The sequence below is a fragment of the Helicoverpa armigera genome, chromosome 22 (assembly GCF_030705265.1).
Source record: "Helicoverpa armigera isolate CAAS_96S chromosome 22, ASM3070526v1, whole genome shotgun sequence".
Classification (NCBI taxonomy): domain Eukaryota; kingdom Metazoa; phylum Arthropoda; class Insecta; order Lepidoptera; family Noctuidae; genus Helicoverpa; species Helicoverpa armigera.
In genome coordinates this window covers 6,930,950-6,948,845 of record NC_087141.1, presented here as the reverse complement: position 1 = coordinate 6,948,845, position 17,896 = coordinate 6,930,950, and the positions used below count along the sequence as shown (strand labels likewise).

At 34.3% G+C, this 17,896-nt stretch overlaps 2 protein-coding genes across 2 annotated transcripts in view; one reads left to right on the top strand and one right to left on the bottom strand.

Moving 5' to 3' along the window:
- Window positions 1-17,896, bottom strand: part of LOC110380064 (ras-like protein family member 10B) — a 62,151-nt gene that overhangs the window by 26,350 nt on the left and 17,905 nt on the right. The window lies entirely within an intron of this gene.
- Window positions 3,148-12,048, top strand: LOC110380060 (trypsin 5G1). The gene is made up of 5 exons (XM_049843483.2): window positions 3,148-3,268; window positions 4,236-4,395; window positions 6,438-6,684; window positions 11,187-11,330; window positions 11,699-12,048. Exons 1-5 carry the CDS (start codon window positions 3,199-3,201, stop codon window positions 11,993-11,995), a joined length of 918 nt encoding a protein of 305 aa, XP_049699440.2. The 5' UTR covers window positions 3,148-3,198; the 3' UTR covers window positions 11,996-12,048.

Sequence of the window (17,896 nt, the reverse complement as noted above, 5' to 3'; positions counted from 1 at the left end):
TGAAAGCTCTACAGACAGATATGAGGTACTTTCGCATTTAGAACATTAACATGAACATTACACACTAGTGGATTTGCCGCTCGGTTTTCTCATTGCAAATCTCAGTGCGTACGGGCTGCATGCCACGTAATACGCTCGATAGCAAACAATTCACAACTACAGATATAAAAGAAGCGTCCTGGAATGGCGCGAGATTTTTTTTCCACTCAGAATACGTCGCGCTAATACTTGGTTTGCTACGCGCGACAAAATGTACCTGTATGAAAGTGCTGTTACACTGATTATTTTGTTCACCGACGCGAATATCGCTGTTCTCGTTAGGCTTCATACACATCTCATTATTTTGTACTTCCAAGACATTAATCTTGCGCCCTTTTCCATCAGCCTACGTCGTTAGGGTGTTAGCAACATATTATTATTGTAGTTAATAGCTATTCCTTGGCATTTCACCCGTGTCTTGAGAGAACTTTCGTCCGCACCAGATTCTGATGTTTAATCTACAGGTAGCTATAATCATCGGCACGAATCTTGAGCGCTGACCTTCACCTGCGCAGAAGTAATTTATTGGGTCCCTTTTGTGGTATGAAGTGAGGCGCGGGGGCGGGATAAAGCGGTGATTGGCCCGCACACTTCTGCGCAGGTGAAGGTCAGCGCTCAAGATTCGTGCCGATGATTCTACACCTACTGTTGTTGCGATGTTTCATCAAAATGTGTTCATTAGTTGTAGCTCCTGGCTTAAAAAAGGGGTGTTTTATGTTCGACTGTCTGCTTGTGTGTCTGTGGCAGGCACCGTAGCTCTCAAATGGTTTCTTATAAAAACTCAAAAGAAAAATACTAATTTTCTATTTTTTTATTACCTAATTAGTATTGAAATACAATTTTTTACGCAAAGTTACCACAATTTTATTTATTGAAGCTGTAAGCTAAAATTCTCTTATTCTCTTAATCTAGTACTCAAAGGGTGCCATTAAAAGTACATTAGATAACCGACGCAAATTCTATTAAAGTTCTTTGTGAGAAATAATGGATGGTGAACGTATTTCAAGCCGAATTTATAGCAAAATAGCTTTAGATTTTGTATAAACTAGCTTTTATTTGGTGTTTTATCTACATCTCTAGAGAACTTCTCGCGCCCTGTAAAAAAGTACCAACCTTATATAGGTGATATTCTGATTGGCAAGTTTCATTAATATTTGATTTTGCGTGAAAGAGGTACAAAATTCACTCAATACTAGCGTGATATGATACCGTACAGAAACAGAATGCAACAAAATAATTTCTGTTGTCAGACGCTCTGGCTTGACTGTTGAGTAGTATTTCCATTGATGCAAAAATAAATATACCTACTTAAATCGGATACCAATAAATTGCTTTTATTTCAATTTCAGTAAAACATTATTTTCTCAACAAAATACGCTCCTGAAATGCGATAAAAAACTTCGACGCGTTGGGATCTCATTCTTGTTGAGAATTCGTAACACAAACAATATGTCTTGGAATCGACAAGAAACTTGCTCTGTACCTTATATTTACATAAATTCCTGAGCTAATATACATACGGAAAGTCTTGCTTGGCAGAGAAAACAAATGAAAAACGTTGTCGTGGTGTTCTTAGGAATACTGTAGACTAAACAGCATACTGTAGACACAACAGTCGGTCGAAAGTTGACCCGATAAATATAAGAAAAATATTTTATTGTATATATAAATATTTTATTGTTTATATAAATATTTTATTATATTTGAATTTAATTAACGTTTTTAGTCTCTCTGATACCGGCCAAACTCCAGCGGGGCCCAGGGCCAAGGCCTGTCGGGGGTGCGGGATTCTTCGAAAGAGTTACCGCGGCCCTGGTACATAAAAGGCCTACGACGGAACACGATGGTTTTTAGCCAGTAAGGGTCTGACACTCCCTTACCGCTGCTAACCCACAGCGGGAGGGGTAATGATAATTTTTGGCGTCGTTAAAAAAAATTACCGGCCAAATAGTTCATCGTTGCTATATGCATACATTCATTCATTTTCATACTGATCAACGGGCCCGAACAAACTATCGTCCGACTTAAAGTTTGCAGTGTGTGGGAGCTCCAAAGGTATGTTGTTCCCCCTTTATTCACTTAAACAAACAAGTCATATGTTTTTGTACCTTTTGGCTTGTGAATATCTTCCTTAGAATGAAGTTATTTTCATTATGTAAACTTACTTTTGAAAGCTTGCTAGTAAATATTTTAGACCGCTTTCATTTATAGTCGCTCGGTTTTTCGGAAAATACGCTAGTCACAAGAGTATAAAAAGGGCTGTGGGGGGGAATAGGCTACTTCTGTTTGTATCTGTTATTGAAGGTACTTATACTATCTTTTTTGAGGTGGTAATTTCTTATCAAAAATAACTTATCAAATTCAGATCAATCGATTTGGGAACAAAACAGGTCAAAAACATTTTTATTTTCGGTTCTGTTGCTATCTGAACATACAAGTGAACATGACTTTAAATTATTACTTTTATTTTTGTTCAAATAACCAAAATTATATACCTATGTAGCTATTCATATCGATTATAATTATTATACAACAGATTGACAATTATTTTCTCTGATAAAGTTCCAAACAGTTCGCTCATTAGCTTCGTTTATCGTAAATTTGTTATTGAAATGACCTCATTAACGAAATCTATGCTAATTGTTTGTTGCGCTTGTATAGTCGGTAAAATTTCATTGTTACGGACCTCATACAAAATTATTTTTATTTTATGTTAATTAATTGCATAAGACTGTTTCTTTAAATAATAGGTACAAAACAAAATATACTTTTCTTATTTCATGTACCTATTATATAACTATGCATATCAGAATATTTTTTTCACTTTTTGTTAAAAGAGGTTTTTAATCTTAACCTTTTTTATTATACTTACTTAAAACCTGACCATGACTTTAATAAAATATCTGACCTTAATCATATAAGATACAAAAACTTACTAAGGATACATCAATATTTGTATACAAAGTGCCTATCTGTTTAAAAAAACTATTTAATTAATCGAACTTTTGTAACAAACTTTTCCGTTTAACTGTACTTATCAGGTACCTATCTATGTGGTAGATTTTTAAAATAAATAATTAATTGAACCAGTTTTCCTGTTAGATAAAACTTTTATAAATATCAGTGGAATTAGTATCATGGCGACTATATCGGTTCACCATGTTGTCTATACGAGTGGTTGTGCTTTTGGTGTGTTTAAGCAGTGCTTACGGTCTTAAGAAGGCTAAAAGTAAGTGTTTATAATTATCTTCTAATACTATTTACCTTGGAAATAATTTATTTTTAATTTCTGGATTAAGAAAAACCCTTGAAGAAATGAAAATAAATTAAGGCAAAAATTATAAATCTTACAAGTCCCCAAATAAATATTGAATTAATTAGTGAAAAAAAAAACTAAATTAAGTAGGTGGTACTTAGTACTTAGTTTTATGTCTAAAATGAGAGTAACCATATTTAGGTACTTATTTTATTACTCGTTTCTATATATTTTGTAAAATAATGCTTAATACTACAATGGAAACAACTGCAAACCAATCATACTATGTACTTACAAACTCAATAAGCGTCTTACACTTAGTTGCACAAAATAGGGGCAATACTTTCCACTGTACACTTACTTGCAATATTACCGACCCAGCTTCAAAAAGCAGATTGTCTACTTGTGTATTCTACTTTGTATAAAAATAGGGTAAACTAAGATCAAGCAGTTTTGGAACTACGCCAATTTTTCTGAGATATTGCTAGAAACTTGGATTTCTCATTTGCTGCGATCGGAAGCATTAATTTTGATATGTAATGCAGTTGCTTTTGTAAGAGAAAATAACATTTGGCTGGGTATTTTTCTGGAATGCTTTCAAAAGATGTTTGTTGAGTTCGATAAGGTTTAGATTCTTTTATTTTACTAAGTTTGGATTTTTTATATTTGTGTGCTAGATAGATATGCACTACATTAGTCTTGCTTATTATAAATTATTCAACGTATTATTTATACCTGGATTCGCGTCATATATTTTTCTGTTTGTTCCATATTCAGACTAAAAGTGGACTTAAAGGACATCAAAAGTGTGCCATAAATTGTCCTGTAAAGGCAAGATATTCTAGGTCATAAATTAAACACTGCAAAGGTTTTATAATCTACACAACAGTAAAGAAACAAAACATACATATTTAATCGATAATTTTCTTATCTTCACCAGAAGAAAAATCCCCACATGTGGGGATCATTGGCGGCCATAAGATCAGCATAGAAGATGTGCCTTACATAGTGTCACTGCGTATCAACGGCACTGACCACTGGTGCGGGGGATCCATCATACACGAGCAGTTTGTTCTAACTGCCGCTCATTGTATTGTGCCGTAAGTATTTCTATCGTAAGAAGCCTAATACAGAAAAGAAGAAGAGATCTAAGAATCCTGAGTTATCATATAGCCCGTAGGGGATCCATAATACATACACGAGCAATTTGTATTATTCATAACGTTACTTTTATTGCTATCATTGCAAAAAACCAAGCAGTTATCTCGAGATTGTCGATTGTATTGATATTTAAGTTAATTTATTTCTTAAAAATATTGGATATTAAAAAAAAAACAAAAGTTAAGTATCAATACATTATGCTCTCATATCCGTGAAGACAACATTATTTATGAAAATGACACGTTCCAATTCAAGATGAACGGACATGTCTTTTTAATAAAAATAAGGAAAAACATTAATTGAAAGCCTACACTCAAAGACAAATAAAAAGAACTCAACAAAATATTTTTTCTAAATGAATTCTTCTGCTGTCCCAAAGCGAATCACAAGTAATAAAGTTGGACCAGCATTTAATTAAATTCTCGTATTTGTGTTATTTGATATTGTTTTGCATGTTTGTTCTGTACGAGTATTCAATTAATTTAATTAAAAATAACTCAAGTTAGCAAAACGTTACAAGGAAAAATCTCTTTAAAACTTAAAAGCTATAGGCGAGTATAATTAACTGCAGAGAGAACTTTTACATGAATAAACACTATACCTACCTACTTACATCGAATTGATGTTTTCCTTTTATTGCGTACATCAAAACATAAAAAATACACACATCCATCGAATTAACCGTCAGTTTGCAGAAAGGTCCATTAAAATTTAAGCTTCATTAGATCTATTGCTGACACTTTTTAACTTGTTGACAAAGAAAGACTAAGCCATATATTTAAAGAAGCTTTAACTTTTATGGAGCTTTGTGCAACTGACAGTTACTCTTTAAAAAAAATGACCTTCAGTTTCGTCCTACAGCATAAAAACGTCTAAAAGTCGATTTATTCCAACTTGATTTACAGCCCCTAAAATTACTCACGTGCGTGAAAGGCGTATATTCAATAAACTGATTCAGACTTGAATAGGCAAGGATTAGCGATGAATTCACACAGATTTTTCTTTTATAAATATAGTCTTTATCTTTATCTGGTGAAAATCTTTCGCAAGAATAAAGATAGTAGAAATTGCTATAGTTTCGTCAGCAGAATTACGTCTTTACAAAATTACTTAGCAGTTTTCAAAATTGTTGGCAATTTAAAGATGTCAAAACTCTGTCTGTCTATCGCGCTTTCTCACCAAAGTTACAGAACCGATTTTTTGCCTACAATTAATAATCTAAAGAGCCTGAAAAGGAACATAGACTAATTTTTATCTGGGATTCCGGTAGATCCATGGGGAAACGCTAGTATGTAGTAATGGCTTAAATTTTTCGCAAAATATAATTTTGTGCTCCTAAAGAAAAAAAATCCTTTTACCAATAACTGTTTTTAAAATCAATTTTCTATCTACACTAAGCACTCGATCCAACACAGCAAAATAATCTTAAAAATATTACAATCTTTTATTCAGTAGGTAAAGACACCAAAATTCAGCAAAATTTCCATCAGTCGCTATATTAATAAAACAGAAAAAGCTTTAAGCATTGTTTTAGGTCCAATTCTTATACAAGAATACCTTTTTTGTCTCTGAAAGGTATCTATGGAAACATTCAATATTCTTAAAAGAGTTCTCAATATATTCTTCTGTACCTATTGCGTCATTCAAATCGGCAAAGAGCGAGTCGGACACTAAGGGTACTATTAGGTATCTAAAAAATTACGAAAAATATATTCAAACTAATATATTGATTTAATTCTAGTTTTTTAGTAGTACATTAGTTACCTTAGTGTCAATTTGAACTATCACGTTTCGTTAGGAACTGTGACTGTACTTGACTGACCTGGGATCGAACCTGCGCCCTCATACTTGAGAGGTTGGTCCTTTACCCAATAGGCCACCACGACTTTTCATTCTAGTCTTTGTATTAGGATCTCCTTATTCTCTTTATATACAGAACCCTAAAAACCCTTTATCAAACGATTTCCAACTCTATTTACAGGGACAGAGAGTACAAAGTGCTAGTTGGCACCGACAAGGTCGACGAAGGTGGCAAACTGTATGACGTAGAAAAAATAATTATCCACGAATCGTACTCCAATGTTACCAGTGACTATGATATTTGCATCCTGAAACTGAATGAAAGTCTTACTTTCGGAAAGAAAGTAAATAAAATCTCTTATACCGGTAACATTGTTAAACTGAAGAAAGGAACGCATTTGAATGCTACTGGATGGGGCTTTACTCAGGTGAGTTTTGCAAATTTTATGAAGCTGAAGAGCTTGAATCGAAGTGTTAGATAGTCCATTTACTGCAGTACCTATAGTCTACTTTCAGAACACAAATTATATTGAATTTAATTTCGTGTCCTATCTGTAAGACATTGGCATTACATTATCGTAATCCCTAGCCTACTTGTTACGTTTGAACTGGCAGAAACTAGTACTTTATGATGATTGCAAAAACTAAGGTTAATTATTTAATTACTACACCGAATTTCATAAAATGAAACATAATTTAGTCCATTTTCGAGAGGACCTACATGGAATTGGTAGTAACCGCTGGCAGAAACTATTACTTAACGGTGAATCCAAAAAGTAAGGTTATTTACATTGAAATGACTGCACCGAATTTAATAAAATAAAAGACAGTTTGTAACTGAGCTTTCGTACCCAGAAAATGTTGAAGAATTTAAATTCATAGTTTGTATTTCATTAAAATTACTGTCTCTAAGTAAGCTAATAGAAACTGGCATAATATTTAGTATGCCAAACCTCCCAGAAGTTGGCATAATAAAAAAGTTATATTTATTTCTTCAGGGTAAATAACCCTATCCTTCTCCATCATATCGCTGAGTCCGACAGGTTTCATAAAGATGTCATTCATAAATACACCTTTATAAATATTTTCACCCTTTAAGAGAAAAGTAATAAGAATATCGGTGTAGAAATGAAAAAGTTAAATATTATATTATGTGAAAGAAAGTTATATCTTTTAACCCTTGATGTAGAAAGAGGTGTTATATCTACGTAGTTTTGACGACTCAGCCAGTTTCTTCATCAAAAGTAACAGCAAAAGTAACGGTCAAATTCGTTTTATCACAATTTTAACTTTTAGTTTTACTGTAACTTTAGCCTTTAATTTTTACTGCTCATTAGGGGGCGGTAAAAGCTAAACTCACTGTCGTTTTGACAAAGTTAAATTGTGATAACTCTATTGACTTTTAGTTTAGCTGTTACTTTGATGAAGAAACACATTTGTTAAAATGACAGTAATGGTCAAGTAAAAGTTAATAATTGATGAAGAAACTGGCTGTTACTGCCACACTCAGAATGGATACTTAAATTAGTCCTAATGAGTCCTTAACTAATTATCATTAAATCTATTAATGAACGATACATCCCAGAGACGAAATTTAAGGGTTCATTAGTTAATGACAGCTTTAAGTATCCGTAGGGCAGAGTATCGTCAAATTGTCTTTGATAATGCTTATCGATAAACGAAAGGTGTAGCCGCACCTTAAAATGTGAAATTATTAAGTAGCAAAAACTGTTATTTAAATACATTAAAACCTTGTATATCAACAATAGAAATAAGAATTTGTTAATTTCGGGGTCGTTTTTACGTAAAAACACCTATTTTAATGTAAATGATATAAAGTACATGGAAACTTTTTTCTGGTATCGCTGTCAATATTGTACTGTCAGTGTCAAGGTTACGTTTAAAAATCTTGTTCCGTTAACCGTCAGGAAAGAAAAGTGTGTGGAAAAGTGTGATAAGCTCTGAAATAAATAGCTTTATCTTAACATATTATCATGGTAAGTTTCGTTTCTATGTACATTAGTAGCTGCACATATGTATTTGAATAATTTAACTTGTGCTTGTTTCATTTTAGGAGTCTTCAGGAACAAGAGCCCCACGCAAACGTGTGGCTAATTTCACGGCGGACGAAAAAGCTTTGTTAGCACAATTAGTTAAAAAGAGACCAATCGTGGAATCTTAAATAACAGATGGCAAGTCATTCGCCAAGAAACAAGCAGCATGGGATAGTATAACACAGGAGTTCAATCAGGAATCAATCACCAACTTCCAGACTACGGGCTGCTTTGTGAAGGTTTAAGAAAACCCAAAAAGCGACCACTAGCTCAACGAGGAAGTCAAATAAACTTTGTACTACATAATTGGCCTCTTGTTCAATAATTAAAAAAGTATTCCTCCTATTTTATGGATTTTTATTTATTAAAAATTATATTGTGAGAAAAATCTATCAACTATAGATTGTCGCACTAAAAATCCATTGCTGTTGGTTGTGCTTTCACGCCTTTCATTCAGGACAACATCATCATTCTCAATATGAGGAGATTCCCAGTTCTTTGGAACCAAATCATGAACCTGTAAAGAAATATTATGCAGTGTCGCATAAGCACATCTAACAGCCACAACTGTATCCATCTTAATGCCCATGCCAAGTTGGAGACAAGGAAACCTTCTTTTCCAAATGCCAAAGCATCTTTCCACAGTATTCCACATTATATTTTATTTGGCTTCTGTTGTAGTTTTCTTGTGCAGTTGAATTTGGTGATAAAAACGGTGTCAGTAGCACATTGCTAACTGCATACCCGCTGTCCCCTAAAATTATCCCTTTTAACACACCAGTATTCAGTCTTTGTTTAATTGCGCTGCTGTTATAAATAAAACTATCATGGGTACTGCCAGGCCACCGGGCTACTAGATCATAAAATTCCAAGTTTGTTCCAGTGAATGCTTGAACATTGATAGAAAAATACTCTTTTATATTCCAGACTTCTAATGTTACTCCTCCTGGGCTTCTTATTTGGCCCCACTACTCTAAACCTTCTGGTATAGTCTACAAAATCAATAAAGACAAGCAAATCACTCATCTTTACTTTATTGTTAAAACACTTCTATTCCTGAGACTTTTTAAAATATTTTATTTACTTTTATAACCTTAAACATAAATGTCAAAATCAATAATTAGAAAGTTAAGTAAAGGTTTTGCTTTACTTAACTTTAATTGTCATTAAGGGGTGGTAACGGATCATTAATTGTCTCTGAGAGTGAGCTTTTTTAAATCTATACTAAGGAGCCACTTAAGTAACCATTAACTGACTCTGAGTGTGGCAGTTAGTGTGTCCGTCAGAGGCATCGTAACTTTTCAACGGATGAAACTAATTTTGCCAACGGTACTTCTTAAATAAGTTTGATCAAAATGGATTCAAGCGATTATTATTTACGGAATAATAATATTTAGGGAATATATAGTTAAAACGAATGAATAACAACTAAACCTTGTCATTACATCAATGAGCACCTAATAAATAATTTTTAACTTAGTATCTAATATTTCGACTCAAAAGAAAAACTTTTTGTGTCATTTTAATAAAAAATCTAAATATTGTTTTTAATAAAATATTTTGAAAAAAATATTTACAATTACTACGAACCCTATATTAAAAATGTTATTATAATATTACAAACCTAAGATTTATTATAAGTTAGCTTAGCTTTACGTCAAAATTAATATTGGCAGCCAAGTCTAGACAGAAATTAATAGAAACGTATTAAAAGCGATATGATACTTAAATATTAAAAGGCTGAGATATTATAGCTTAGCACTCGATTTAATATCTGTGGTGACGATGAATATTAAATTCTTATTGGAACCGAAATGGGTAAATAGGTCTACGCCATTATGACAAAGAAATTTACTTACAAAGGTGGCCCCAAGGCGTCTTCATACCGTTGGAATGTCTTTCAGAATTCAGTTTCTTTATTCAAAAATCTGAGTTACGGAGAAAATGATTAATATTAAGTCCAACCCGCAGTGAGCAAGCGTGGTGATAAATGCTCAATCCTTCTCCGTGTGAGAGGAGGCTTGTGCCCAGCAATGGGATGATAAAAAGGCTGTGACAGATATCTCCCCTAGGATACATTATTCGTAGCATCTTTCTTTTTTTAACGCACAGCGCAACTGATAAAATTCTGAACCTTATTCCTGCGTGTGTATATGTTGACTCACAGAAATGTATTGAAACACAAACGTTCTGCTAGGGAATTTGTTGCTCCACTCCTATGTTTTTCTTCCCAACAAAAACATAGGAAGCGGTGTATGGCTTTGGGGTCTGTTTCATTTAATATGTATTTGACATTATAAACGTGTTGTCTTTCAGCCTCTTTAGAACGACTGATCTTTCTCAACATTAATGGCGTCCACGACCGATTTCGGCCACGGTGGCTGTTCTCATTTAAGGAGATCAGCCAACTGCGCAGGACTTATTATAGTGCACATGTATTTGCGCAGACACAGGTGCACTCCCTATTCCTTCACTCTCATAACCCGATGAGACGGCAATCCGACACGACTGGAAAGAGATCAGGCGCAGGACCGATATTTACGTGCTCTCCGATTCTCAACATTAAAAAGGGGAGGTACTTTACAACGAGGGGAGATAGGACATAGAATATCCTCATCCATCTACGGAAAGTAGTTCCCCCTTTTTTTATCGACGTCCAAAATCATCAAATGACCCCTCCCGCTGTGGGTTAGCAGCGGTGAGGGAGTGTCAGACTCTTATTGACTAAAAACCGTCGTGGTCCATCGTAGGCCTTTAATGTACCAGGGCCGCGGTAACTCTTGCGAACAATCACGCAGCCCCGGCAGATCGCAGCCCCTAAACTGCAGATATATGGAAGCTAGTTTTGAATAATTGCATTTTGATTTTCATTGCAGCCAGAAGGACATATCTCTGAGAACCTGCAACAGGTGACGGTACCCGTGGTGGCGTGGCTGAACTGTCAGTTCGCTTACAGCAAACAACGACGCATTACTAAGAGAATGCTCTGCGCTGGAGGCCTGCATAAGGATTCTTGTGTTGTAAGTATTAACTGTTCTATATTATGATTTAACTTTTATAGTAATCGACAAAGTTAATGGCGGCTAGCTTACGAGCCCAGATACGCGCAAATTGCCTGATATTTCAAGCTTTTATTCCAAGGCGAAAATATATTTAAGTAGACTGTGTGTTGCAAACAAAATGTTTCTTCTATCCTACTCGCAAACAGTAACAAATTGCGTGCGAACATTGCTTAAATGTTCACGAAACTGCAATCTTTGTGCGCGAACACATGAGAGTGGTCTCGTGCCGACGCGTACACATATTTGGGGAAATTTTGCCATAACATACAACAAACACTGGCTCACAAAATGTATAACAAAATCTACAATATTCTTTTTTTTCACAGGGAGACAGTGGCGGTCCTTTAACATGGAACAACGTGCAAGTTGGAGTCACCTCCTTCGGAGCTGGATGTGGCATCGTCCCAGGAGTTTATACCAAACTCACGATCCTGTCCCAATGGATCGACGACACCATCAAACACCATGAGAAAAAAGTATCAAAAAAGACCAAAAAAAATCTAAGCTCTATCAAAGAAGACGAGATAAAACTGAATAAACTAGCCAAAATCATTGGCAAGTCCATGAAACCTAAGAAAAATCAGAAACGTACTAAGAAAACAACTAAACGTGTCGTTCAGTAATTTCTTCAGTGTGTACTGAATTCTTAATTTTTCAATACATTTTTGGCTGATTCTATTGTTTTTTTTTTGCTTCCAAAAACCCCTAATCATTCAACTGACCGTTACAAATGTGAACATTCATGAGGATAGATTATAGTTTATAACTCTTTCAAGCAAAAACTATTGAATTGATTAGGGTACCACGTGGCACATAATATATGTTCTAAATTAATTATTAGGTTTCATATCTCATGAGTCATATGTAGTACATGGTACATAACGTAAAACATGATATAATACAACTTTTCTGTCATCGTTACTGAAAACAAATCAAAAGGAAAATACTCAAAAAAAATGCCTTGGAAATATGCACGCTATATGAAAGCCGTAGGCTAAAATCCAATCAAAAAATGCTAAAGAAAAGCATACCTATGAAAACAGGAAGGTTTTTCACTCCATTCCTGAATGCACAATACCGCTTTTGTGCATATCCCTAGTTCATGCATTCAAAACGAAGATTCTTCTTTCACTATATAATACCTACCGTCGCAAACGCACTCAATACCAGCCATGAATAGAAAGAGAATACTTAATAAAATATACATGTAAACGGCGAAGAAAACCACGTAATTTATGAAAAGGAACGTTATTAACTGTAAAATACTTTTACGCAATAAATCTCGCTTTTTTACGCAAATTGGCGGTCTGAAACACGGGGTTAGGGTGCGGTTAGTGTCATAAGAGGAGCGGGATAACAATCGTAGCGGGGCGGGGTTTTATAATAACTTCACACAACCAAATCAAAGTGTTCCTATAATCATAGTCACTGGTAATAAAACGTTTCAGTAACTTTTACCCTTTTATGTCGTAAAGACATAAAAGGTTTTTAAAGGGTTTTTAAGTATCAAAATTGCAGTATTTTCAAAGTAACCAAGTCATAAAAGAAATCACCAATCTGCTTCAAGCAAGCGTGGTAATAAATGTTGATTTATCGATATGTGAGAACAGGGCCTATGCCCAGTGGCTTAAAAAAAGAGCTGATGATTTATTTTAAGCTGATATATGACTATATTTATATCACTAAGAACATGATAAACAGCGATTTTTATCAATAGAATAGAATATCATTTATTTGCATAACATGGTAACTTAAAATATACTTAATTGAAGAACACACATGTTTTGCTTAATACATAAGCGTGCAATCTCGCATCGTCAATGCTTCTCAATACATCCACACCCTTATCGGCTCTCATTCGGCTGTAATTATATATTTTCACAAATAATAAACGTGCCAGTAACAGGCTTTAAGCCTCAGATGAGATTTTAACAAGGTTTTTTCAATATCCTTCTTAAATTACTGAGATTTTCAGCTTTTCTTTGAAGAATAATTAGCTTCAGGCTCTCCTAACTTCATAACGTTTTTGTTTTTCAAGTATTCTAGTAAAAGGATTTCTGAGTAAAGAGTTTTTGTTTAATTTATCCGTAACTGGCCTACTTTCTGAGACTTATTACTTTTTTAAGTACTTATTTTTCGTTTTTCTTTGTTCCTGTATTTGTGTTTTACATTTGTTATTTCTTAGGAAGTCATAAGACCCTTGAAGATTTTTTTCCAGAGGTTTGAATTTCGAATGCGCGGAAGAAAATTTTTACTCCTCATTTGTCATACGTATTAAAACGTTAAACTTGGAAGGGAAAACACATAACAACACACAGCAAAAAGATCTTGGTAAAAACCTTGGAATTTTGCCATAAAAGCGCCATAAGAAAAACACTGGTACCACACATTATACCATTATTTCCAAGGATGTACGTTACATTACCACGTTCTACAATAATAATAAAAACGAAGAGTGTAATAAACCGAATTACATTAACATTGCAAAGTTCAGAAACTGCTGTTAAAACAGCCTTTTGGTTTCTGAACGAATATCATTTTTATGTTTGCGGTTAGAACCAAGAAGAGGTAGAAGTAAATAAGAAATTTAATTCGTGCAAAAAATGAATATGTAATATATTATGTAAAAAACCGTTAAAAACTTAAGCCTTATATAAATTTGCATCGTGCTGCTGGTCTGTTAACATGGCTTTCTTAATAAATCTGAAGGGTAAAACAATAGATAAAAATAGTTTTGAAAAGCTTAGTGAATTTTGCTATAACTTTATATTTATTAGTCACTAATTATTCGTGGTTATCTAGGTATACCTTATACTTTGTGTTTGTCTCCTTGTTGGTAACAGGCCTTACCCTTAATGACGTTTTTACTTTACACCATAAATTATGACGTGCCACGGAAACTAGATAAGATTTCATTTAGATTGTGAAGATGAACTGACTACCTACGTTATAACATTGTGCTTATATTTAAACCTAGATAATTTGAGTAAAGAATATCAAATTATAGAGTAAGAACATGTAATAAAACTTTTTTAGTGTATGGAACCTATTAGGTATGTAAATATGTATAAAAACCGCTACGTTATAATACGCTGTCTGTGGAAGTTACTAAATATAATTCCAATAGAAGTTGTTCCTACTTTTTTCCCTTAAAATATTAAAGGTCCCTATGGAAACAGAGCCAAATCGGGAGATGGCAGAGAAACTATTTTTTCTCTAATAAATAATTCACAATCGTCACCCCAGTTACGTCAACAGTTTCTTTAATATTTACGCGAAAATACTTGGCAATGATAACACGTAGTTTTTCATTTTTACTGCTGAATCTAGAAGCTCTTAAAGTGGAGACTATGGCAGTTTTTATAAGTACTAGAAGTCTTTGAGTCGCACCCAAATACTAAGAAGGTCGTTTATTCGATTTATTATATTGGAGAAAATATTTTGGTCTGATAAGTGATTTAATATTTATAGCTAATGAACCGTGCGGCTAAGTAGAAGCTATTTCGCACACATATTCTGAAATCTAGATCTTCTGAATGCTAGATCAGAATAAACGTTTTGCAAATGTGCGTCACAGTGCCGCAGACCGGTTGAAGCTTACCTATTGCTGTATTCTTATTTTATTTATTCGTATCAGGCGTTTCAGGTTTTGTTTAATGGGAAATCATCTAATGAACAGCTAACCTTAGCGGGAGGGGTCCCGCTGTGGGTGCAGTGTGAGGGAGTGTCATGAAGTGTCAGGGAGTGTCAAGACTTTTAGTGACGAAAACCCATCATGTTCCTGCTTGAGCCTTTTACGTGCCAGGGCCGTGTTAATCGTGGTGGCCTTTTCGAACAACCCCTCAACATTGGCAGACTTTGGTCCTGGACCCACTGGGGTTTTCTTAGGCCCTCAAGAAAATAAAAGTATACCTCTTTCTTACTTTTCTTAGCAACCAATTAAAATCAGACGAAACTATTATCGTCTCATCAAACAAAAGCTTTATTTCTCCCCACATAGCAGAGTAAGACCATGCTTAACGAACAAGATCGGTTATATCAAACACACTGGTCACGTAGGATTGGCTTTGTTGCTGGTCTAATTAACGAGCCGATCAGTGTTGTACCAAACTGTTTAGATTGGCTCAGCATCGTGTCAGCGTGTCTTTTTGTTCTAATCTATCAAATTATTTTCAGATTTTTTATTATACGACCGAGAGCTTTTGGATTTACTACCCCGCCTTACTAAAAGCGTCTAGTCTCCGTAAAAATAAGTACTTAGATACATAAATCGTTTATTACTTTAGTCTTATTTATAGTTAAAATATGGTTATCTAATTTATTTTAATGACTTACTTAATTAATTCTTGAGTGACTTAATGCTTACCTGCCAAGAAGCTTGACGAAGCCTTGCTACGAAATGTTGATAATGTAACCTCTACAGTACCTATACAATGATCGATTTCATAGATTTTCGATTTACATATGAATGCTGGAAAAAAATAAGCAATACTTTGTGTCATTTCCATTTGTCAGCGATTCAGCCCTGCCCTATGAGACAAGCGAAAATTCTCCTGCTTATCAAAGTCACCAAACACGTAGGTCACGTACGCACGGCTCAGTTGGCGGCAATTAACGAGCCAATCACGTGACAGCGCGCCAATCTCCACAGACGTGCGAGGCAAACATGGCGGGATTTTATTTATTGCGCTGATTCATTTTGGCTTAGATTTTATGGGAGTAACTAGCTTTTGGCCGTGGTTCTTTGCGAATCGAAGTAAAAATAAGCTTTCTAGAAAAGGATTTCTATGTACACGGTTTTTTTTTTGTAATCGTCCCAGTACTGCTTCAGATTAGCGTGTTCTGCAGATAGAAACAGATCCCAAATAGCTAATTATCTGCCTAGCCTTAATACATACATAGACAAAGGCAACAAAAGTGTGGAATAAAAAACTAATGATACTACCTGTTCTTAATTGAAGGATTTCCCGCAGGAATATAAATTCATATTCATACACGTTCCTACACAAAAATTCTAAAGCAACGCAAAAATTTTACGTTCAAAAATGCTAACGAATATAAAATATGACTGAAACTAGCTGTGGAAAAATTTAATAAAATACAGCCCCAAGGTACGACCACGTTTTCAAAACGTAATTACCAACAGTTTTGCAAGTGAAGCATAGAATAAAAATGCAACCATATTTAATTACGCTGCACAGACAATTAAGAATTCATCCTATGGCGGCGTTAGTGAGCGAGCCACAGACTAAAAAGAAAAACGGTTGTAAAAAAAAAGAATCAGTCGCTGGAAAGTTCGCTATAAAAAAGGTTATGAGAGAGCAGGTTTTATTAAACATATATTTTTATGAACAAAAGTGTGGACGTGACATTTCAGCAGATTTCGTCGGTGTTTTGTATGAAAATATTATGTTTTTGTATTAGGATTTTATCCTGGGTAAGTTGTGAGAACTGTGATTTTATTAGTACCGCAGTGACCTTTTTCGTTTTTTGTAAAAAGTTACACACGCTAAGGTGAAAAGTTGAACATTTGAATTGTACATTTCTGAACGAATCCGTAAAAGGCAGTAAATATGGACCTATAGGTCACAACTATGTATTTTGTGTATAGGTTGACTGGAAAGAATGCCTATGGCATTAAGTCCGCCTATGTAATATTTTTGTTGCATAAAGTGTAAATAAATAAATAAATAAGTTCATGTAGGTATCTCTTAGTTCTTAAATATTTGATAGAAAATCATGACAACTATTTTTTTTTTCAACCATATTTCAGAATTACAAAGATGTTCAAATGGTAGCCGGGACCTACCAATTTTACGTGCCTTCCGTATCTAAAATAATACAATTTCCCCCCAATGAATATAAAAATCTACACAAATATTATTTTCTCAATAGATTAACTCCATAAGGAAAATATGGAGATTATACCTTGAACGTAATGCAAGCGTAATATGTAATACATTTCCATGTATCGGAAACTGTGCGTTTGAGGAAACTGAACTCGTAAAGCTCTCTTTCCCATCTAATATTTTTTTTCCATAATAATAACATATCTTCTCAAAGCAAATCCGTATACAGTATGGTATATTTTTCCATAATGTTATTCGTGTTCCATCCATATATATTTTACGTCGTTAAAAAAAAATCCTTATTTATTTTGGTTTATTGAGTATCATATTTCAACATTTTAACATCTTATGTAGGTACGTATATTGAGGATCGCATTTTATAGGCACTCATTATTTACCATGCATTGAACTCTAATGCAAGTTTATGGTAAACCAACGATGGAATGGCTCCAATGCGTTATGGAATGGAAAAGTCAAATGGCGGAATATTTTGTCCTGATTCACGAATTCACAAAATATAGGCAAATAACTGCCAGAACGGAAAGTAGCTTATGCAGTTCAAATGGATCAACGATTTTCAACTGTTTATTTGCTTGGTAGTTACGCTCTCCTGACCTTACAACGCTGCATTGGTCTGCAAGAGCTTCAGTACACTGCAAAATGTAATCGGCCGAT

Coding starts and splice junctions, on each gene's coding strand:
- LOC110380060 (XM_049843483.2), top strand. CDS start 3,199: ATGTTGTCTATACGAGTGGTTGTGCTTTTGGTGTGTTTAAGCAGTGCT. Junction 4,396..6,437: donor GCCGCTCATTGTATTGTGCC/GTAAGTATTTCT, acceptor CTCTATTTACAG/GGACAGAGAGTACAAAGTGC. Junction 11,331..11,698: donor TGCATAAGGATTCTTGTGTT/GTAAGTATTAAC, acceptor TTTTTTTCACAG/GGAGACAGTGGCGGTCCTTT.